General features: G+C 42.4%; 1 protein-coding gene across 4 annotated transcripts in view; it reads left to right on the forward strand.

Moving 5' to 3' along the window:
* Positions 1-24,294, forward strand: part of LOC108934815 (tetratricopeptide repeat protein 28-like) — a 283,873-nt gene that overhangs the window by 181,475 nt on the left and 78,104 nt on the right. For all 4 annotated transcript variants that reach the window (XM_018752936.1, XM_018752937.1, XM_018752938.1 and 1 more), the window contains one exon: positions 1,232-1,362. In XM_018752936.1, the coding sequence (XP_018608452.1) occupies positions 1,232-1,362 (131 nt within the window). The remainder of the gene's footprint in view (positions 1-1,231; positions 1,363-24,294) is intronic.

Consider the following 24,294-nt stretch of genomic DNA (forward strand, 5'->3'; position numbering starts at 1 on the left):
GACTGTTTATTTCAACCTGTTCTACCTTTTTATATGTAACTGCCATAGGTGACCTTGTAAGTGCCTGTTATAAGGTTTCAAATGTCAGTGTGGAAATACTCACTCTTAGTGAGTCAGACTCCATTGATTGTCTTTCTGCCTGGTGGCAACTTTCACTGAATTTGTATATTTCTGTGTAGTGGTGTGCTCTCTGCGTGCTTGTGTATGTGTTTGAGCTACAGACAGCACACATTCCCCCACTCCTTACCCACAGCCAGTTTTAGATGGAGCACTTCATTGTCTTGGTGTTTGTGCACAGGGTTCTAGTGCTGAGGGACCTGTCACATCTGCTGGGTGTCAGGAAAGAGCAGACACAGAGGTTCCAAGTACCTTGGTGTGATGCTCATTCCTGACTTTGTGGCTGCAGCTCTCTAAAGGTTATACCACAGAGGCATGGTGAAGAACAACTCACAGTGTATACTCTGTCAGACAGTGTAGTATAGAACAGTACAGTAACAAGATAAGATACAACTACCTCTAGCTGCATATGGTATTTGTATACTGTAGTATAAGTGTAACATATTATAGCTGTAGTATTTCATAATGTATTACTTAAAGTAATATCACAAGAATATATCATAGGTATAGAGCTTTATAATGTTCTCCTGTTTACAGACTTAATTGGCACCAACAGTTGGTTGGTTACTCAAAAATTTCATTAGTGGAATGCGACAAGAATTGGGTCTGCGGCTCACAATCAACTGCATGTGCAGCTGCTGTTGTAGTGTGCGCCAGCAAAAATTATGGTATTGGACAAACTGACTATCTTTTTATTTATTCTGAGTTGTAGGTCCCATTGGATAAAAGCATCTCGTACATGAACAAGTGTAAAAATACATACTGAGGGTATTTGGACAGGAACACAGCAGCTCCGTCAAGTTGGCCTCCCTACAAACAGCACAATTTAAAAAAAAAAAAAAAAACTGTTACCCATCACATCATCCACCCCCCATACAACACTGTACAGTGAAGAATAGTACTGAGTATATTCATGTACTGTATAATGGGTGCTGAGTGAGCAATAACTGTTCCCTTTACTTCTTGACTCACATATGTTCTCATCTAATGTGTCAGTGAAGTTTACTGTATCCTCAGATTTCCTGTGTTTTGCCTACTGTTTAAAGTTGTGATGCTCAGCTGTTCCTTGGTCTTATCCTTCCTTCTTTCACCTTCTCTCCTGGTTTATCCACAGGTGACCAAACGGGTGAATGCCGGGCCCACGGGAACCTGGGGTCAGCATTCTTCTCCAAGGCAAACTACCGGGAGGCCCTGACTAACCACCGGCATCAGCTGGTCCTGGCCATGAAGTTGAAGGACAGAGAGGTAGGACACCAGTGCGGCACATGGTTGCATGGTATTTCACTTCAAGCCTTGATTAAACAGGGAGTGGGGTGTTGAGGGATGACATGACACATGGGAAGCCACAGTATGTAAGGTGTGTCTGCGAAACTCTACTGCCTGTGTAAGATTAAGACAACAATTGAGATGACTTTAATGAGTGTGAACTTGGCCTCCTGCAATAAGAGAAGTGATGGTGCAAAAAGTCGCACTTCAGCCAAAAAGCAGTAAACAGAGCATGCTATTACTAATATTTCACACATGAATACAGGTCAAGTTATTGTTATTTATCCCAATTCATGAAAACAATGTAAGAAAATGGTGGTGAAAAAGTTGGTATCATGTCAGAGCTGCTCTGCAGAGAACCTGCTCTGTGTGTGGACCTGTGCAGGGGTGAAACCTGGCTTTTTGCCTCCCTTATGGTGTCCACTGAGTGGAGGTACATGACGTCTGTCAGCAAAGACTGTTTTTTGTGGAATTACGGATGCTCTTTAGGTAGGAGGAAAAAGTGAATGTGAGGGTGTGAAGACTGAGAGCCACACAAGACAACCTAGTCCATCATGAGACCCAAACCGTTTGTCTGCCTGATGCAGTAATGACTTGTAGGGCTAGATGGAAGCACGTGCACTTCATTGACGTTAATCTGCGATGACAGCTGGGTGAAACAATTGGTCTAGAAATAACAGCCGGTAGCGTAGTGATTAGAGCTACTGCCTTTGGATCCGGAAGTCGCAGGTTTGAGCCCTACCTCTGGCTGTAGTGCCCTTGAGTAAGGCACTTACCCTAAATTGCTCCAGTTAAAAAAAAAAAAAAAAAAAAAAAAACTCAGCTGTCTAAATGGGTAAATAATTGTAACCTTAACATTGTAAGTCACTTTGGAGAAAAGGGTAGGCTAAATGGATTTTTATTATTATGTGAACAGCAGTGGGTTACAGCAAAACAGAGAAACAGTACACTAATAAATAGCAAATACATGAATATACATAAAGTATGGGCAGAAGGTCAAATGGTTATATTTAACAGGTGGGACCATGTACCATTATTATTATTATTATTAATAATAATAATATATCTGTAAGACTTGCATTACTTAATTTTATATTTGAATTATGGTTTACTTTGGTTTGATCCTGGGACTTGCATCTTTTTGGAAATGACAATAGTGTTGCTCAGAGAAGAGTGCAGATATATTGTGTTAGATATGAGCAGATCTTTTAAGGCAGCATGTGCAAAACAACTGAGTTTACCAGCAAAAATATAAGAAAAGACCCTGGGAAACTCATTTCACAGGGAAGAGGATACAGACGGAGGCAATGGAAGACAGGGACACATCCTCGACCTCTTCACAGGGACCATTCCTACTGAGAAGCGTTCACTTCCACACACTTGCTGTCATACACAAGAGATGGTGCCTCACACCTTTTCCCGATTCCCTTATTCATCCTGTCTCCTGCAGCATGGCTATGCTTTATTTTTATTCCCCAGACATCATGAGATGTGTAAACAATGTTACCAGGCATTAAAAAAAACTGCAGAGAGTGAGACTTTCACCAACCACTCAGCATTCTGAGGAGCATCGCATTCTGCACATCACACTTTGTCAGGCTAAATGAGGTCTAGAGGAGATCAATCTCAGTGCCACATATGTTCCAGTTCTAGTTGCAAAGTGGACTTTTTCATGTTATCTTTGAGCTAGCTGTATTTTTTTCAGCTAAATATCCACTTCAGTAAATAAGTGAATTTTGCGGTTCGAAGTTGTGTTAGTTAGCATTGGTACAAATATTGTCTTAACTTCGCTAATGATTACTGAACTCTCCCCCGACAAACCTCCCAGCTTTTGCTCTCCTTCTTCAGTTGCTGTGAATCAGTTCCTCTCTCATTTAGTGTGACACAGGAAAAACTTTACCTTCAGTAACAAATGGCATACAGTTCAGTCCTCGAGTTGGTGCAGCTTCCCGGCTCCGATGCCGATGGGATTTTCCAACCTAAAAGTGCAAGTGTCTTGACCTCGTCGAGTCAAGGTAACACTCATTATAGTTATAAAAATAAGTCTGTAGTTATTAACTCAGTCAGGACACAGTTAGCATCACTTTTAAACACTCTTTCTCTCTATAATTTCTATATAATATCTATATTCTGTTGTTCTGTTTACATATCTTTACTCTTTATGAACATTGTAATTTTTTTCTTTCTTTTAGCTTCTGAGAAGCTCAAGGACTGTAGTTCTTTGGTAATTGTAGTATTGTTTAAGTTTAGCTTCTGGTAGTGAAGCAGTATTAAAGCACAGCACCGAAGCACATTTGTTGACCAGACATTTGTAGCAGTTGTTCCTCCCTCATACACACAGGAAACTCAGGAAACTATTTAAATTGTTATTTCTGCAAAAAAGTAATAATAAAGTAACTGCTGTATCTTTTCATATGTATTTATCTCATCATGTCTTTAGTTTTTGCACCAAATTATGGCGAGTCGTATGTATAAGAGTATCGATACGCAGTATTGATAAAATCCTAACGATACCCATCCCTACTTGTGGGGGAGAAGGGACAATAATGAAGCCTTCTGTGGAGTGTGGGCAGATTTTCTATAACCCTAATCACATAATCTGCCTTTCTCCCCAAGAACTAATTTCCCATGCCCTCTGAACTGGTCCTAGGGTAATTGTTGCAGTGCTCTCATTTTCTCATCTATTGTAATAACAGTATCTCCTTGTTTTGCTGGAGAGGTCACTTTCTAGTGAGAACATAGCCTGAGGCTATCACCTTCATTGCCTTCCTTGTTTCTTCATGGCTCCACTTGGTTGTGTACAGCTGCCCCTCAGCAGATCCTGGGCTGCTTCATGCTGCCTTTTGACTCAGTTCTGTTGATGAAACATCTGAACTGGGGAAGGAGGTGGGAGAGACACAAAGATGGCAGTACCCATCCATCCATTCATCCTCAAAACTTCTAACCTTGATGGGTTTGATTCATATGGTGGAAAGAATAAAACTATCTTTACTTAAGAATCATGTGTGTGCATCTAAGTCTGTTTTTCTCCCTAATACAATGTGTGAGTTACGTTTTCTCTGAAATGTATGTCGCTTTCAAGAAAAGGGTCTGCTAAATGAAGAAATGTAAATGTGTCATAGCGATGACAGGCTCATCATGACACACCATACTTCGCTTTCTGCAGCAATAGTCTCCATCCCCTCCTGGGAAATTCCCCAAATGTTCACACACTATCATGTGTCTATATGTCACGGTAGACCACCCATGGGAGGGACTCAGGTGGCATTTTTAACTCGATTCCCAAACCAGCTCAGCGGGATCCTCCAAATCTTCCATGGTGTCTTTGACTAACCATTGATAAGCATGAGGAAATGGTCTGAGCAGTTAATTGCAAACTTTGAGGACTCAGTTCCTGCTTCACCATTACTGTCTTGTGCAATGTTTGCAATACTGCCACTGCAGCACCAAGCTGGAGGTTGGCCTCATTGTTCAACTTGCCATACTTCATGGAAAGGCCACCAAGGTACATAAATTCCTCCAATGGGGTAGCTGCTCAGATTTGGTGTTGCTGACATTTATCCTGAGTGTTTCACACTCAGTTATAAACCACTCTCGTGCATGCTGAAAATCACAATTCAATGATGCTAACAGGACTATATCATCTAAATTTCAAGCCCCAGTCTGGACACTTTCCAAATCCTGACTGCACACTGATGTAATATATAATTGTTTTAGTTTACAGTTAAATTACATGTCCCGTATAGCCTTTTTTTTGTATTCATATTATACGTAAATCTTTTTATAGCATTGTCTATGTGCACTATATTCTGCAGTGGAGGTCCGTCACTGCAGTTCGTCGTGTTTCGGGTAAGTTTATTGTTGCTAACGCTTTTTCCTGACACGCATTCTTGTCGTGTAGTTGTTCAGATAGACAGAAGCAATTGGTTGTGTGTTTGTGTAGTTGTCGGTGGTATTTTTATTAATTTGTCTGTTAAATTGTATTTTGTGGTTTGTTTGGGTGCACATAAAGCTAAACAATTCTGTGACCCATAGTGTAGAGTGGGCGTGACGCTGTCGATCAATTAATTGTCTGTTTGTTTTAGTTGCGGGGGGTGTGGTGGCGCAGTAGGTTGGACCAGGTCCTGCTCTCCAGTGGGTCTGGGGTTCGAGTCCCGCTTGGGGTGCCTTGCGACGGACTGGTGTCCCGTCCTGGGTGTGTCCCTTCACCCTCCGGCCTTTCGCCCTGTGTTGCCGGGTAGGCTCCGGTTCCCTGCGACCCCGTGTGGGACAAGCGGTTCAGATAATGTTTGTGTGTGTGTGTGTGTGTGTGTGTGTGTGTTAGTCGCCATTGTTGGAGTAGTTTCGTTTTTGATTAGGAATCTCAGCTGACAGGAATTAGCCTAGTTTAAATAGCAGCTGATGATCCGTAGCAGCAGCAGTAGTGGCAGCAGCTGCGGCAGCCTTTTAATGTGAAGAATCTGGGTGCAAAGACAAGGGAGTCTACATATGGGAGTCCACCAAGTAAGGCCACCGTCGGCGTGTTCCGTGAGGGATGCTGCGTCAAACATGTCGACCATCAAAGTTGTCTACGGCAACCGAGCTGTCACCATCACTGGAGATCTGGACACTCCCGCTGCTACAGCAACCTGGTTCATCCTTGTCTGTCATACCCTCTCTCCTGCTTTAATTTTTTCCTGGGACTCTGGAACTGCCAGTCTGCTGTGAGAAAGGCTGACTTCCCATCTCTCACTGGACCTCCTGGCCCTAACTGAAACCTGGATTACCCCAAACAACTCAGCCACACTTGCAGCTCTCTCCACTAACTGCTCCTTCTCTCACACCCCTCGTCTTTCCGGCAGAGGTGGAGGCACAGGCCTGCTCATCTCTCCCCAGTGGGAATATTCTGTTCTCCCTCTTCACCTGCATTATCTGTCCTCCTTTGAATGGCATGCTGTCTCTACCACTGCCCCAATCACTTTTGTTGTGGTTGTTCTTTATCGCTCTCCTGTAACTCTTGGGTAACCTGGACATCACCCAGAACCATCTCCTCAATGGATATCAGTCTGGATTCAAAGTTGGTCACTCCACGGAGACTGCTCTTCTGGCGGTGTCTGATGCTCTGCGGTTGGTTAGAGCTGCCTCCCTCTCCTCGGTCCTCGCCGTCCTCGATCTGTCTGCAGCATTCGACACCGTCAACCACCAGATTCTACTCTTCTCTCTTAATCAGCTTGGGATCAAAGAAGCGGCACTTAGATGGTTTGAGTACTACCATCAGACAGATCCTATCAAGTGGTCTGGCAGAGCTCCCGTTCTTCTCCTCTGCCTCTCTAAACCAGTGTCCCACAGGGCTCGGTACTGGGTCCTCTTCTCTTCTCAATCTACACCTCCTCCCTCGTCCCAGTCATAGCCTTCTATGGATTCAAATACCACTGCTATGCTGATGATACCCAGCTTTTCCTCTTCTTTTCACTTGGAGCATCAGACATTTCTGCACACATTGCTGCTTGCCTGTCATACATCTCTGTATGGATGTCTGATCACCACCTCCAACTCAACCTCTCTAAAACAGAGATTCTTCCCCTCCTAGCTGGCCTGTCTTCCTGTCACAATCTATCAATCAAATTAGACAACTTAATAATTTTGCCTACCTCCTCGGCTAAGAGTCTGGGAGTGAAGATTGACTCAAGTCCATCTTTCTCTTAGCACATCGAAGCCACAACCCAGACCTGCAGATACATCCTGCATAATATCTGCAGGATCTGTCCTTACCTGACAACAGACTCTGCCCAACTACTTGTCCAGGCCATGGTGACATCCTGTCTAGACTACTGCAACTCTCTCTTGTGTGGCCTTCAGGCTACTGCCATCAAACCTCTGCAGCTGATAGAAAATGCTGCTACTGGAGTTGTGTTTGACTTGCCAAAGTGTTCCCATGTATCTCTTCTACTCGTTTCTCTCCACTGGCTTCCAATAGCTGCCCGGATCAAATTCAAGACCCTGGTTATTGCCTAAAAATGCATCAATAGAACTGCTCTTCATTATTTACAAGACTTGATGAATCGCTACACCAACCAGGCCGCTTCGCTTTTCTACTTCTCCTCGCTTGGTGGTCCTGCACACGAAAGGTAAAGCATGGAAGTTTTCAGTTCTGGCTCCGTTGTGGTGGAATGACCTCCCCCTCTCACTCAGAAGTGCTGAAACTCTGTCTACATCCAAGAAGGGTCTGAAAACTCACCTTTTCCGGACTCACTTTGCCCATGCTCTCTCAAGCTCATGCATGGTGTAAATGTTCATGCACCATAACTTTATGATCATGTCCAGATAATCCTTTACACACCTGCTACTCCTGCATTGTATATAAATGTTTGTGTACCTTTTACAAAAAATTGTAGGAAGGTGATTAGGATTTGTCTTTCCTACATTTTATGCACCCACTCTTGCGATAAACATTGGTGCATGAAGTGGAAATTAAGAAACAAGGTTTACTTAAGAATCACATATCTGCAACTATGTCTCTTTTTTTCCTAATGTAATGCACAAATTGTATTTACTCTGAGATGTACTTCGCTTTGGAGGAATGCGTCTGCTAAATGAATAAATGTAAATGACAAGCGAGATGTTCCTTGCTGAGCTGGGGATCCAAGATGCCATTTAATAACATAATCATTACTTGTTACACTGACTTACATTTGTTACTTTCTAGAATGCCCAGGAGGGGTGGGCTACCACTGGCTCGTGGACCCCCAGAGGTTTTTTTTCCTCCCTCAACCTTCAGTTGGGAGTTTTTGTTCCTTTCCCCGGTGGCCAGTAGGCATACTTATAGCTCTGTAAAAGTACTTCATTATGGTAGCCATTAGTCGACTGTCTTCTTTGTTTGTATCTGTTTTTCTTGCCTTATGCCTGTGCTAAAGCGCTCTGTGTCACCACTCTATAACAATAAATTGAATTGAATTGAAATTAAATGTGTACATTGTGGGGGGCGCGGTGGCGCAGTGGGTTGGACCGCAGTCCTGCTCTCCGGTGGGTCTGGGGTTCGAGTCCCGCTTGGGGTGCCTTGCAGCGGACTGGCGTCCCGTCCTGGGTGTGTCCCCCTCCGGCCTTACGTCCTGTGTTGCTGGGTAGGCTCCGGTTCCCCGCGACCCTGTATGGGACGAGCGGTTCTGAAAATGTGTGTGTACATTGTCTGTATATATTGTGAACCTTGTTGCCAGATTCTTGCCGGTATACAGTACTGTCTTATCTTGTTTCCGCACTTGTCTGTTGTATTTATCTTTTTCACAAACTGCACTCTGTGTTTTATGTAGCACAGAGGTTCAAAGAAAAACAGAATTTCGTTCTCCTATATGCGTAACTCATCTATAGGCAGGATGACAATAATGTTGACCTTGATATCCTGACCATAAATGTCTTGTAATTGTCTATATAAAATCAGATTTTATATTTCACTGCCATTGACTTGAGCAGTATTTTTGTAATGGACAGAAAACGTCACGTTAGGCCTTATGTTACCCCACTCTCAGACAGAGGCGCCTAAGTTGGAGTGAACTGAAAAAGTGATAAGGAGACCAGACACGAATTAGCGTGTAAATGGTTCTGGCGGTGACTTATTTCTTTAACTTTTGACCCTTGCCAGAACCATGGTTTCCTTATTACTGGCAGCGCCATCTACAGGATACACTATTAAACAGCATTCACACATTAGTCAATTACGAACTTTTTTGTAACAACCAAACAAAACAAACAAAAAAAATGCTTTTGGGTGCCCTTTCCTCTTATACATCCAGTTTTGAGCCCAGTATAGTCTTTTGTATTTTTTTTTTTTTTTTTTTTTTTTTTCCTTTCATGTCCCATGTTATCTAAACTATTATTTCTTCAATAGGTGTCATCATGACAGTAATAACAGCATGGATGACTGAGCATACGATGGTAGTAAGGGGTATGAAGTGTACACCAAGCCAGGATAGACCGCAGTGACTTCACTTTTGTTCTCCACGGTCTGTATGATGGCTGACCGAGTGAGTCATGAGGAAATACTTCTCTTGGCCTTCCAATGATTTGAGATCTCCTTACATCCCCTTCTGTTTCTATTGCATCCATTCCTCTCTCTACATTCTCTGCCTGTGTTTCCCCATCCACCCTTTCTGTCTCCAACTCATCTGTCTCTTTGATCCCCATCTTCAATTGCCAGCCGGTAACTGGGAGACTGGGGAGACTGCACCTGTTCATCTTGAACCACACCCATGTCCTGACTTTCTCTGATGCTCCTCCCTGTGGAAGGACAAAATTCACTGGCTGTTGCACGAAGGGTGGAGTGGTGTAGAGGGGTCTGTCGTATCTTGTCCAATTTCAGTTGCTGAGGTTCACGGGATTGGTAACATTTGTCTTTGAAGGTCATAATGGTAAGTGTATTTCTTCCTCATCTGAGTCATCGGTCTCTGGATTAGTGACAGGATGAGCTTGTAAGTGTCTTTTGTGTCTTACTCTCCTTGTCTCCTATTCTGCAGGAACTTGGCTTTCAATGGGTAAGTCATTGACGGGCAGTAAGAGATTGCAACATAGTATCCTGAGAGTCTGGCTGCCCCTTTCTGACTGTACCTTGTACACTGGGCCATCTCCCAGCCTTTCCACCACCTGGTGTACTTCCTTCTCCCACTAGGCACGCAGTTTTCCTGGGCCGCCTCTCTCCGATAGGTTCCTCACTTGCAGTCTTTTACCTGGTTGCAGGGTAGCACCTCTCACTGTCTGGTCATAGTATTTCTTGCCCTTGGCTGAAGATTTCTGGCTATTCTCTACCACAGTATGATAAGCTTCTCGCATTCTGGCTGCCCACTTTGGCACAAAAGCCTGACTGTCTAGTTTCCCAGTCTCCAACTTGAAATTGAACAAGTCAGTAGACAATCGTGGTGCCCTGCCATAAACAAGAAATAATGGAGAATATCCAGTTGTTTCATGCCTTGTTCAATTGTAGGCATGCTCTAATTGGGGCAGGTGGTCTTTCCATTCACTTTTCTTCCTTTCTTCTAAAGTCCGCAACATCTGAAGAAGCTTCCTATTCAACCTTTCCACAGTATTGTCCTGAGGATAATATGGAGTAGTATGTGAGCAAGTAACTCCTGACAGCTGTTGTAGTCTTTGGAACAGGCTTTTCTCAAACTCACGTCCTTGATCATAGTGAAGGTTTTCAGGGTGGCCACATCGAGAAATGAAATCTTGGAATATTTTTTTCGGCAGCTGTTTTTCCAGACTTATCCTTTCCTGGGTAAGCTTGAGCAAAATGTGTGAAATGATCAGCCAGGACTAGGACATATTCATATTCCCTTTTACTTGCTTCCAGATGCAAATAGTCTACACTCACCAGCTCAAATGGCGAACTGGTGGAAATGGAGCCCATTGGTGCTCTGTGCTGGACATGAGGATGCTTCTGTTTTATGCAGGCACATTTTTTGTTGCATATTCCTCTGTCTCTTTCTGCATGATGTGTCAATAGAACCTTTCTCGGGCAAGATGGGTCACTTTCTCTACTCCCACGTGCCCCATGTCATCATGCAGATTCTTTAGCACCATCCCTTTAAACTTCTGTGGTAGTACTAGCTGCTTGCATTGTACTGTTTTTCCTGTATAGAGTTCCATCCTCCAGCTCCAGTTTGTTCTATTCATATAGTATTCGCCTAGTTTCTTTCTTCAGGTGTCTCTCCTTTTCATCCAGAATCCAACCTTTCTCTTAAAGTGAAATGATTTTGCTGATGGCACTATCGTCTCTTTGAGATACTTCATTTTCCGGTGTAACAACTGAGACACTTCCCACTACTATATTACCTTCATTCTCAGAGTTCATTTGCAAGGCTATGGCCCATGGAATATTGTAATCTCTCAACGCTTTACAGCCTTGCCACACCGCAGACACCATTTCTGGGGACAATGTTTCTATACAATCACTCATATGGTCCTGGAGTTTTAAAGGATACCTTGACAGTGTGTCTGCATCAGTATTCATTTTCCCAGGCCTGTATTTCATGTAAAAGTTAAAATCTGCTAGCTCACCAATCCATCGATGACCCCCTGTGTTTAATCTGGCAGTGCTGAGAACATAGGTCAACAGATTTTTGTCTGTGTAAACCGTGAATGTTGGACCATAGTAAAAGTAATCACAAAATTTGCCATAAATTGCCCATTTTAGTGCCATGAATTCCATTTTACCCGAATGTAAAAGGTCATTTCTTCCTGCTGGCATTAATGTCCTGGACCCATATCCGATGATACGTAATTTGTTGTTCTGCCAGTGGTAGAGTACAGCTCCTAGTCCCTCGTTTGAGGCAATTGTTTGCAATATAAAAGGCAATTCAAAGTCTGGATGAGTTAGTATGGGTGGATTAGTCAACATGTCGACGAGTTTTGAAACACTCTGATGTTCTGTAGTCCATGTGATAGCGGTTCTGGAATGTAACTGCCATCTGTCTTGCTTCTGATCTTTACCTGTCAGACTGTTGGACTACAGTTTGGTGGTTCTCGCATTTGTATGTGATGGGCTTTGGAGCAGTTCACACAGAGGCTTTGCCAGCCTGGAGAAATCTTGGATGAATGACCTGTAATAGCTGAAGAATCTAAGCAATGTGCAAACCTCCAGGTGTTGTGAGACTGTAGCGTTACTTGCTGTGCCACCGTGCTGTTTTATTGGAAATATTGCGCACTTTAGGGCATTCATCATATTTGGTATTGTGAGATTTAGAATTTTACGTTTTGTATGATTAAACGAAAAGAGAAAATAAACAAGTCCTTGTTTTCTTTTTGTGTGTGTGCTCAGAAACAATAAACACCATTCTCATTCTCTCATTTTTCTGCTAGTTAATTCATAATTTGTTTTTCATTTTTAAAACAAAAAACTAATGAAGACATCGAAATTCGCATTTTGTTTTTCAGTTTAGAATCTAAAAACGAATTAACTCAATGTACACAGACCGATGTGGATCATTCTTCTGCTAATGTTAGCGGATGCATTTTGTTTCAGATGAGTGTGTGTTGCACTTTTGTTTTACTTCAGGACGGACTTGCATATTTTGCAAATGACAGTAGCACAGGCTTGATCTTTAGTAAAGTATTTCCACACACTTGATGAACCTGTGCTGGTTTGCTGCAGTGACCCACCAGGCTCCTCACTTGTTGTCTTCTCGGAGGCGTTCATGTTGTCGGTGTCATAATCACATGATCACCGACTAGTCGATGTCAAGCTTAAAGTGTCATCGCAGAGCAGTAAAGTTGACAAATCAACTAGTCGACTAGTCTGTGCAACTCCTAACGTGTAGCCAATGTCTCTATCTTCATGAACGAATATGTCCGATTCCTCATAAAGCAATTGTATTACTACATCCTGTTCATGCTCACTGAGGTGACTGAGATTAAGAGGTGGGTGCCATTTTTCTGTGGATCCACCTTCATTAGACTGTTCTTTTCTTTTCCCTGACAATCAACATGAGCAGAACTGAGTTGCGATGAGCACAGCAAAATGTCACTGGTCTGGTCCCCTGCTCTTGGGGCACTAGATTGAGTACTTGCAGGACTGGTTTCTACGACTGGCTCAATGCTACCTAACACTAATCTTGGAGGAAGGTAGATGTCAGGGTACATTGAATTCTGAATAGGGATTATTACAATTTTAGAGGCACCAGGAGGCATATCCACAAGAGCTGGAAACAGTTCCAACCCCCCTGGGCAGCCTTTGTCCAGGTCCGACTCAAACATCATTGTGCCTCCATCTGGCCAAGACCTCAAACAACACTTCAGCTCCTGTATTTGGCCATGGTGTATAGTAACTCCTACTTTCCCAGTCTTCACAACACAGCTTGTTGGCACTGTCTGAAGAGACACTGCATTCACAGACGAAAAATAGCTTCAGAGCGTAGATCAATTAGGCTTATGCTGTCTGCCTGATTACTGTTCCCTCTGATGATGTCTTCAGTTATATTGAAACCCAGCAGTGGGCAGTCCACACAACTTGGACTTACTAGCATGGGTGCATGTATTGCTACTTTCCCATGTTTGCTGCTAATGATTTCCAGCAGACTTTCAGTCCAGCCATGAAATGGTATAGTGGTCCCATTGGCTACAGTGACATGGAGCTGGCTGCTGGGTAACAAGCTCTCAAGGGATTGGATTCTGACCTCTGGCAAGGCTTACTTAACTCATGACTTTCCTACGATGCTAACCTGAACCCCACTGTCTAACAGCATCTGAACTTTGACTCATTTAAGTAACATGTTATCATATACTTACTGCCAATTAAGTGGGCATCAAATTTTTCTTTGGTTCCAGGGCCTTGTCTCAGTGGTATTTCTGCTTTTAGCATTTCCTTCAGGAGACACTTTACCATAGGTTGGGACACATGGTGTATGGTGGTCACTGGTGGTTCCTTCCCAGTGACCTTCCCAAATTTAATGCTTGACTTTTCTTCTGGAGGCAACCAACTCTCCTGTGACCCTCCTGGCTGCATCTAAAACAGTGAATGCAACTGCCCCGGTTCTGAGATATACGCTGCTTACACTTTCCCTTGGTTTCAGGTTTGACCAACTGTTTTGTGCCTGATGAAGCTGCAAGGATGCGTTCATGTGCTCTCCTTACAAATGGAGTGACGACAGTCTCTATACTCTTAGCTAATGGAGACACTTGTGAAGTCAATTCCTGTATGGCAGCACGATTGGCTTCTGCTCAAGTCTAGAGATCATCCTTGCCCATTACCATCATCCTGTTGTGCTGAACTAGCATTAGTTGGCCTAGCCGTTTTTTTGTCTCTCAGCCTTCTCACTAACTGACTGTGTTATTTGCTCGAGGATGAATTCATCTGTAACTTTTGGATGTGATAGAATGGATTTAAGGTCTCTCTTAATATAAGCACATTCATTTTTCATTCAGGCCCTGACACAGGGAACAAAGGAAAACACCTTGAACTAGCTTGCTGTCATACTGAAACTCAGACCCACTTTGATGTGAAGCGAACAACAACTTCTCTCCTTTACTCCCACCAGCCTATACACAAACTGCTGGGGAAATTCCCTGTCTTGCTGTTTTGCATTGCTCATCTCCTAAAATATTTTAGTGCTACTTTTGTCTTTGAGATGTGCTTGTAGTAAACACTTCAGTTCAGCTACAGTAAGACCATCCTTTATGCTAAGCATCTCTTTGAATGTACCAGGTTTAATTATCTTAAGTACCATTCTAATGACCTTTGTCTCAGTGAATTTCTCTTCTAACCCCTCATCAATCTGTCTACAAAGGTTGTTGTAACTCGAATCAGAACTTTAACCACTATGTATCTTAAATTCGTAGGGGGGTGCGGTGGTGCAGTGGGTTGGACCACAGTCCTGCTCTCCGGTGGGTCTGGGGTTCGAGTCCCGCTTGGGGTGCCTTGCGACGGACTGGCGTCCCGTCCTCGGTGTGTCCCCTCCCCCTCTGGCCTTACGCCCTGTGTTACCGGGTAGGCTCTGGTTCCCCGTGACCCCGTATGGGACAAGCGGTTCTGAAAATGTGTGTCTGTGTATCTTAAATTCTCTGCGGGACAACCGTGATTTGACATCGGACAGTTTGACCACACCTGGTAGCTTTTCATTTCCTCCTGACAGTGGTGTTATTGGACCACTTCCAGAGGATGCTTTAAGTCCTGATATTAATTGTATTTGTAAGCTCACTGCAGGTGGTGAGACCATAGGCTCTATCACCTCCACTGACTCAGTGTTCTCATTTCCACGGGACAAAGAGTCTGTCGTTGGTGCTTGCAGTTCATCAATGAGGTCACGGAAGGCAAGCAAGCGGGCCATTCCTTGGTCCTCCAGACTCTGCAGTCATTTGATAATCAACCCCACATTTCATTTAACACAACCAACCTATACCACTTTAGCACTCATATACAACATTTCCATGCGTTATTATTATGCTACACCTTTAGTTATGTCACATGAAATTGGAGTTCACTTATGTTTCCACTATCATCAACTTCCTCTGTGTCCACATTTGCTTAATCTAAGCACCATGTTCCTTATAATGCATTTTTCTCCTGTCTTCATTGTGCAGTTGCGCTGCTGAATTAATACTGAGAGTCTACTCTAATCAACACATTTTTACCCACCCAGGCATCTACACAAACACCAAAATAATTTCTAGTTTTTTAGTACAACTCAAACATAACAGCACAGTTCTGTGAGTGATAATCACTTCCCGTATACTACCTGCCTATTAGCCTACTAAACGAGCAGCATTAGCTTAAACTAATTTATAAAATAAATATGTTGAAGCAACAATTGTTTCCCAAAACTTAAAATATGAGCTACTTAAACCATTTCTGCTAACCTGAAAAGTGGAGACTGGACGTGAGTTAGCGTGTAAATGGTTCTGGTGGTGACTTTTATTTCTTTAATTTTTTACCCTTGCCAGAACCAGGGGTTCCTTATCACTCTCAGTACCATCTACAAAATATACTATTGAACAGCATTCACACATTAGTCAATTAGGAACTTTTCTGTAACAAGCAAACAAAACAAACCAAAAGAAAAGGTGCTCTCTCTTTTCTCTTATGCATCCACTTTTCAGCCCACTACACTTACAATACAGGACCAGCTGTGAGAAAGTTTCACAATAAGAGCAAGTTTCACAGTAAGATGTACTGTACACCTTGTAAATGAATGGCTACTGGGCCATCTTTTCTTACCAAACAAGAGGCATGCAACCACGGTTCCATCTCCAGTTGTGTTGCCGCTTTCCTTGTGAAGGGGATGAAAAGGCTGTTGACTTAAGGCTGAAGAGGTCTGAGTTTCACCGGAGAACAGGAGGGGGTGGCAGATGCTGATGTCATTGCTTTGTTGTTTCATTGTTACTGAAATTAAATTTTTGAAAGTACATTCCTAAATATTTTATTGATTTCTATTTTTCTTACTCGATCCGTAACCATATGCATTTTAATGATTATTTGTTGTTTGGGCTACTGTCATTTATTGTGCCAGAATACAATGGGAAACGGGAACTTGCAGAAGGGGTGCTCCAATTCACAGAGGGAACAGAAAAGAAAACCCTCAACGGAGTAGATGAGATAGCATAAGAGAATAACTCAGAGAGACAAATAGAATAACAGAAGAACCATTAGTGAGTGGAAAGAGAAATTGTGATGCCAGTTTTGTGTTTTAGTCTAAGAGACAGACAGTCCAAGGTGCTAGTTACTTTTGTGCAGAGGTTTGAGGCTTAAAGCCTATCACATCTGGATGAGAGTCCAACACAGACTTGTGTTGCTTTAATATCCGATCACTGATGTAAAGTATAATGACCCCAAGTACAGAGTGTATTTATATGTGCACAGTGCAAATTGTAAAGTACAGAATAGAGATGAAACGATGAAGACGGGACAAAGAGACGCACAGTGCATTCACACAAAGGTGAATAGTGAACCAGAAGTCTGTGAGTGGGACTTGAACACGGAGATGTGACAAAATAGCGGACAGAAACACTGGACTTGGACAAGTGCACAAAAGGCAGGAGTAGATGGGACAGGCACTTGAGACTGGAGCATAAACATCTATGGAAAAAGACTTAAGAAACAGGTAACTAAGGTTCAGTAGGAAATTGCAATGAAACACTGATTAAGAATTCACAATCCTGCCTGAGTTCTTCAGTCCTTTTATACTTGACAAATCACCAGATTGTGAACAGGTGCATGGGTCTGGCTAGTGGAACTGAGTAGTGCCTCCTCTGCTTCCTAGCAGTATTGACCCTGTGGGCCATGACATTGCTTGTACGAAATCTGCTGGCATACTCTTCGAAACACATCGTGTTTTCCTCCAACAAAGCAAACAGCGCATAAATAGGTGAAATCAATTCTTTGCAAAAAGCCTTCAGCTAATAAAAACAGAATAATGCCTCAGTTGGATTGTCCTTGACTGTGACTCAGTGCTATGGGCCGAGTCATTCATGCGCCGTTGTGTTCCTACGTGTGCTGGCTGAGGTTCTCCTCTTGTGCTCGGAGGAGGCACAAACCTATATTGTTTTCTTCTCACCAGGATTGACAACCTCTATCTGATTTGGAGCTTTCCCTTGTAATATTCATACAAAGCCTCAGAAGTGAGAGTCTCAGATTTGATGTCTTACATCTCAAGTTGTTTCTGTTTCCCTTCTTATTAAATCATCAAAAAAAACTTCCAGTCACCAATGGTAGATTGAAGCACCTTCCACAGAAAGAATGACAGTGTGTTCTCTTTCGCAATGGAGCACACAATAGTAGTCTTTTCTGAAGCAATCTCTAATCCAGGAGCCTGTCATTAAAGGGATATGAGTATCGAAGATGAGAACTTGTAACTGGAAAAAGACATGGTTGTGGGCCCAGGTGGAAAGGGAAGTCCGAGTGATACATATTGTTGAGGGATCATTAGGGTGCACCACCTATTCCAACTGCTCTTTGATTAAGGACATTTTCAGACTGGGGATTCTGAGAATGGAAAATAGAAAAGAAAGTAGATCTATGAAAAATACAGCCCTAGAGGGCTCGGTTCAGAATGTCTTTGCTCCAACCAGACAGTGAACTGTCTGTTTCAAGTAGCAGTCTTACCTGAAACTATTTTGAACTCTCTGGGGTGTACGCAGACCTGTGAAATCTGGCCAATTTGGCCCTCCAAGAACAGGATGTCATGAAGTGGCTTTATCCAGATGTTTGATGTGGAATGGGGTGCCCATGCCCAGGCATGTCTGCAGAACTGCTTTCCTCCCACAGTGAAGCCCTCGGCTGGGTGGATCCCATCCACAAGCTCCCCGCTGGAGGAGCTGGGCTCAGATACCTGGCTAGCGCTGACCACACAAATGCCTCTTCTGCCTCACATTTGCACCATCTGTGACTGCAAGGAGGAGATTAACTGAAATTCAGTGATGGGGAGAAATAGTTTGGATATAAGTGCTGTTCTAACTGTTACTCTGGAAACATTCTCTATAATGTGTATAGTTTACAACTGTCTTAAAAAGACGGTGTTAGATTGAGAGTCAGAGGTTATTAGTTCTCTTTTGTCTCTTTCACTATTGCTGTGCATTCATTCATAAAAACTGCTTTCTGCCTAGTGTTCTTGGTGTTTCTCCCAAGTGAGTGTAGGACAACCCACCCCCTCCGGACAATACCCCTTAGGGCAATACCTCCCTTTGAACAAATAATTAACAAAATTTTTATTCTTCTAATTATTTGTAGTTTATTAGCACTTCTCTGATTTGTAAAATACTACATGTATTATATAATGATACTTCAATAAGGAAGGCATTATAAGTATTGTGTTGTAGCATACTTGCATTATAAATTTACAGCTCAGTTTTACAAGGCTTTTATAACATAAAATTATTTATCCAGTCATTAAAAATGAATAATTAAAAGAACATTATATCATCTCTTTGAAAAATAAAAAAGCAATATCAAAAACCTCGAGTGTTAAGGTTTTTTTAAATTTCATTTACCTGATGCTGTGCCCTATCCCATGCAGAAATGAACCAACACAGAGAAATATTGTAGTATTTTTTAGGATTACTTCAGTATTAAATAGCGTAATTTATATTTTTTCTTCCAATTGTAATGTATTAAATGGCATTAAAGCGCAAAAACGGAAGAAACAGGGGCTTTTGTCTTTTTTTTTAATATAATCAAGAATGTTTTGTCCTACTTTGTGTTTCAAAGGAGGGGGTTTTGTCTGAGGGGTTTTTGTCCTAGGGGGTTTTGTCTGAACTTTCTCCCCAGAGTGGTGGTTCACAGCTGCTCCAAGCAGAAATATTTAATTGTGAACACTGTCAAACAGCATGGCTGGTTGTGAATGATGGGAAAAACAAAAGGGATTAACTAAATGAGAAGGACAGTGACGTTTCCACAGAAGACTGCTCTGCTGGTGGTGAAGCTATTTCTAAAGTTTTTTGGTCTGAGCAACAGAGGATTAAATGGCCAGATCCAGTGAGGTGGTGGAATGTGTCCTTTTGGAATTAAGAATGCTGTCATGTGATGCCAAGGACTGAAAATACTGCACCATGACAGGCGGTATTGTGTCTCTGGGTTTTATATGTGTTTTGCTCGATACAAACAGAGTTAAACAGAACTGATCGCATGGCGCCAATGCTCACTGCCAAGCCATTGCCTGTGCTGCAGTGCTATGATATCTCCCTTGCTTGAGGCTCCTTATCAATGCCGAATGGCTTGCTTGATATCTGTGGGAAAAAGTTTCTTTTCACATTGACCCAGCAGCCTCCTGTGTTTATTTTGTTGGCTTTCAAGACTCGAGGCAGTGTTTGTCTCTGAACCAAAAACTGTGTTTTTTTTTTTTTTTTTTTTGAAAACGGTTTTTACAGTCTAATTTTAATTCTTCCCAATCTGTAACTTAATAGCCACAAACCCCCAGTACTTCAAGCGGAAGGTATATATTACTCTGCTACTTCTGTAACTCAGGATTCTCAACTTTCTTGTTGAATTTCCTTCCACTATTTTTTATTCAGTTGGGGGTGTGGTGGTGCGGTGGGTTGGACCAGGTCCTGCTCTCCGGTGGGTCTGGGGTTCAAGTCCCACTTGGGGTGCCTTGTGACGGACTGGTGTCCCGCCCTGGGTGTGTCCCCTCCCCCTCTAGCCTTACGCCCTGTGTTGCCAGGTTAGGCTCCGGCTCCCTGCGACCCTGCATGGGACAAGCGGTTTCAGACTGTGTGTGTGTGTGTATTTTTTATTCAGTTTTTTTCTTGTGGTCATGATCATTGATGATGTAAAATGACAATTTACACAGCAGATAAATAGTACCATTGCTGCTGGAGAAATATTTAAGTGATTTGGCAGCCTACAGTGCAGTCAATATGACAGTCTCGTACCATGTACTGTTCTTGCTCTGAAGAGCCAGAGTAAAGCGGCTATCACTTTGTAGAGTGCCCATTAAAGGGAGAAGACTGTTCCAAAACGATGTCTATCTTTAGGAAAAATCAAATATGAAATGATTAATTTTCCTGTAGAATTGAGAGAGCAAAGATGAAACAGAAAAGCATCAGATCTCCTAATTAAGCAGTGTGATAAGTGATTGAATCCCATTAAAAGTGGCAAGTGTCACAAAGTTGGCTTGGGCATGTAAATTGAAACAAATGGTGTGTCAGTATGGGTCTTTGGGGCTTCCTGCAATGTACCACTTGAGCAGCCATCTGTCCCTGCATATGTGAGTGAGTGGAAGTATTTGCCATGGGGGTTTGCTCTAGGGTAATGAGGGCATAATTCAGGATCCTGTCTGATGCCTGTGATTTCATTCCAGATCACCCCCACAAAGTCTGTTAACATCCTCCAACACCTCTGCACTGAGACTGTAGCAACAGAGCAAGGAGTCATTTAAAACTTTGGGATTGTGCCACACAGCCAAACTGGTCAATTGCACACCTGTCACCAAGACAAATGAGGGGTTTAGGAAGTCCATTTTAATGATGGCAAGAGTGAGTAAGAAAGAGCAAGGCAGCCTCTATATGTGTGTTAGTCTGTTGCGGTGTGTGAGGCTTGTTTACTCTAGGCTTGCCTGCAAATTTGCAGTAGTCTCTAATGCTGTGGTTCACTACTTCAAGGCAGCCATGTGAACTGTGATAGTATCAATTTTTTTTCTTCTGCCCCCAATTCAGCTATCACTGCAGTCAGACCGTGTCTAAAGATGGCCATCACTGTCAGTGTATTGAGGCTCTTTTTGCTTCTTACTGCAACACACATCTCAAAGCTGGGAATTCTTTAGATAAAACATAATTGCTGCCCACAAAAGAGCAATGGCTCTTGTTTCTCATTTTCATGTGGATATTGAGATGAATCCAGCATCGCCCTCAGAACAGACAATGAAAAGCTTTTTCTGTGCGCCTGTGAAGGGACATGTCATTGTCCCCATGTGCTGGAGTCACCAAGCCAGGCGAAGCGCTAATATCATGCTATTACCATTGCAATGTTTGTTTCCCAAAGATTACACTCGAAGGGTGGTTGAGGGAGGGAGGCAGTAGTTTTGTGGTGAAATTGCACGACACACCACATTAGCATTGATATTGTTTCTGCCACTGGATAGCTCTTGAGTCTCCTTCGCTGCCCCTCGGGCAATAAACTTCTTCCTGTCTCAATACTGCTTGGAAATGTAGCACTGAAATCATCAACTTGTGCCTCTGTCCCTGCGAGAGACTAAGCTTTGCTTAGGCATGTGACAAGTGAAAATGTAATTTTTTTTATATAGCAGTATTAGATTATCTGGCCTCTTTTGTTGGTATCTGTCACCACAGTGGTGTGTGTAGTATCACACTTGTATCATGTGGAGTGTTGTGTCTGATCTGTGTGTTTTCAATGTCACGCAAGTGTGATCCATCAAACCCACAATCCTGTTTTGAAGTGCTGCTGTTAACAAGTGTTTAAATTGTCAATTTGCAGGCATGAAGTACAGAAATAAAGCCCCGTTTTCTGGATGCAATTTCACTGAGTCCTCAGATTTTTCATCCTAGCTGAATTACATTTACATTTATTCACTTAGCAGACACTTTTCTCCAAAGTGACGTACATCTAAGAGAAATACAACGTGTGCATTACATTAGAAGAAAGAGAGACATAGTTGCAGACGTGATTCTTAAGTAAACTGTTTTGTTTCTTTCCACTTTATGCATCTATGTTCATCGCAGGAGTAGGTGTATAAAACTCGGAATAGATGGTTCCTGATCACCTTCCTACTTTTTTTTTAAGGTACAAAAACATTTACCTAGAATAAAGGAGTAATGGCTGTGTAGAGGCTTATCTATAAAGTTATGGTGCATGAACATTTACACCACACGTGAAATGAAAATTTAATTAGCTAAACAGGCTTGTATGAGTTTTGATAATTTCATTCCGTTTTGATCATTCATGATCATTTCCTGATATATAGTAACCAAACCACAAAACCTGGATGCTTCTTCTCGTGTTGCTGATTTGCTTGGGTTGGACAGAAAGGTGACCCTCCTCATTGTCCTGAAGTTCATTTCTCATCCCATCTTGCCTTCCCATGCACCTGTCACTCAGGAGTTGGATGGTTTCACCAAAATCAAGGCAAGATGCTGCTTTCTCAGATGTCTGTTTTACTGAGGAAGCAGAAAACACCACCAATAACACTACTGAAGTGCTGTAATGTAATCCCACACCAGCCTTTCTATTCAGGGGAAGTAAATGCAGTCTTCAAAAACAAACAAATTACAGAAAAGTTAGTGCAAATCAGAGATGGTCACATGGGCAATGTCTGAATGTCACCTCTTCCAGACTCACTTCTCCCATGAGATCTTAAGTACATGTTAATGTGTAAATGTTAATGCTCTATAACTTTGAGATCATAACTGTTGAATAATGGATGAACTTTAATCCAGCTACTGATGTGAAGTAAATTGTTTTTAAAAAATGATTAGGAATTGTTCATTATTTGGATAAGCCTTCATGCAGCTACTCGTGTGATGTATGTTGGCTCATATGATGGAAAGTAACAAATTAACTGTGCTTTAGAATTGCGTCTGCATCCAAATCTATCTTTTTGTTGATATGATGCACTCATTGTATTTTCTGTGAGATGTGTGTCACTTTGGAGAAAAACATCTGCTAATGCAGTAAATAAAAATGTCCAAGTCAGCTGCGAATGATGCCTTTTTTTCTTCACTGTATGTGCTCTAAGGTACATATTTTGTTGAATGTTTCCTTTTTCCAGAGAAGCTACCAGCAAGGTTTTTTTCCCCCAAAAACTGTACCCAGGCTATACGAGTCGAGGAGTTAACTCTTTATGCACGATTGTGCTGTGTAGTTACCTTATGACAGTGATTCTGGAATTTCATTTTTTTTTCAAATCCCAGTGCTCGTTTATCAGCAGACTGAAGATGTCCAGATCATATGGCTTTTCCTTCAAATATCCTGAGGTCACCTCATCACTTCTAGAGCATGCTTTCTATTGCACACTTGTGGAGCTGGACACATGATCCGGCAAAGCAATTGGAATGACGGCATTTTTTTTTGGTGTGATGAAATGTTGCACAAGGTTCGTTGTTAGGCTGCTAAAACACACATCCAGCAGAGGGGTTTCATCTGTAGGTCCTGCTGCACTGACCCCCCTCTCTGTCCTGTCGTCCTCCCTTTCTCATCCCCAACATACTCTTTATTTCCCTGCATTAGTATCAGCAGCCATTTAAGCAGTCTCAGTGTTTGTGTACTGAAGAGTGTAGACAGAAATGGTGCACAGTGCTGAAGAACAGCATCAAGATGATTTGTGACGTGGCAATCCCCAGGGTAGCGACCACTCCACCGAGAGGCACTCATTCTGTAAATAATGTACGATTGCAAAGAACGCATGTACTCGCATGTAACAGTGTGTTTGTGCTGCTCTGTGTGTGCTCATTTCTTTGTATCATGGGATCTTTTGTGTGTTGGTGTGATGTGTGCAAGCTGCTATTTGTGAGTAATGGTGTGTTACTGTGTTTATGGTTTGCAGTAGGAGTCATAGAAGTTAGTGCTACTGCTTTTGAACTCTATGGACCTGGGTTTAAATCCCACCTCCTTCTGTAGTACCTTTGAGAAAGGTAGTTACCGTTATTTATTCTAGTAAAATGACCAGGCTGTATAAATGGGTAAATCATTTTCAGCTGCTTTGGAGACAAGTATCGGCTAAATTAATAAATTCAAATATGCTTGGATTTGACTCCGTGAGTGCACATTTGCACTCCTTTGTTTCTGTTTTTTGCGCATTTTCACGTTACCAACCTTTTGGAGTGGCTTTGTCTGATTAAGACCATGGAGCCCTGAAGAAGGAAGCAAAAGTTGTGGAGATGGATGAACAGATAGAGATTTGCATTTTAAGAATCTGTTAACGTTCCAGGCTTAGACTAAATGCGCTTTATTTTGTACACAGGAGGGTGGCAGAGTCAGCGAGGACTTCTCTTGGATTTGCTCTATAT

This window comes from Scleropages formosus, chromosome 1, assembly GCF_900964775.1.
Source record: "Scleropages formosus chromosome 1, fSclFor1.1, whole genome shotgun sequence".
Taxonomy (NCBI): Eukaryota; Metazoa; Chordata; class Actinopteri; order Osteoglossiformes; family Osteoglossidae; genus Scleropages; species Scleropages formosus.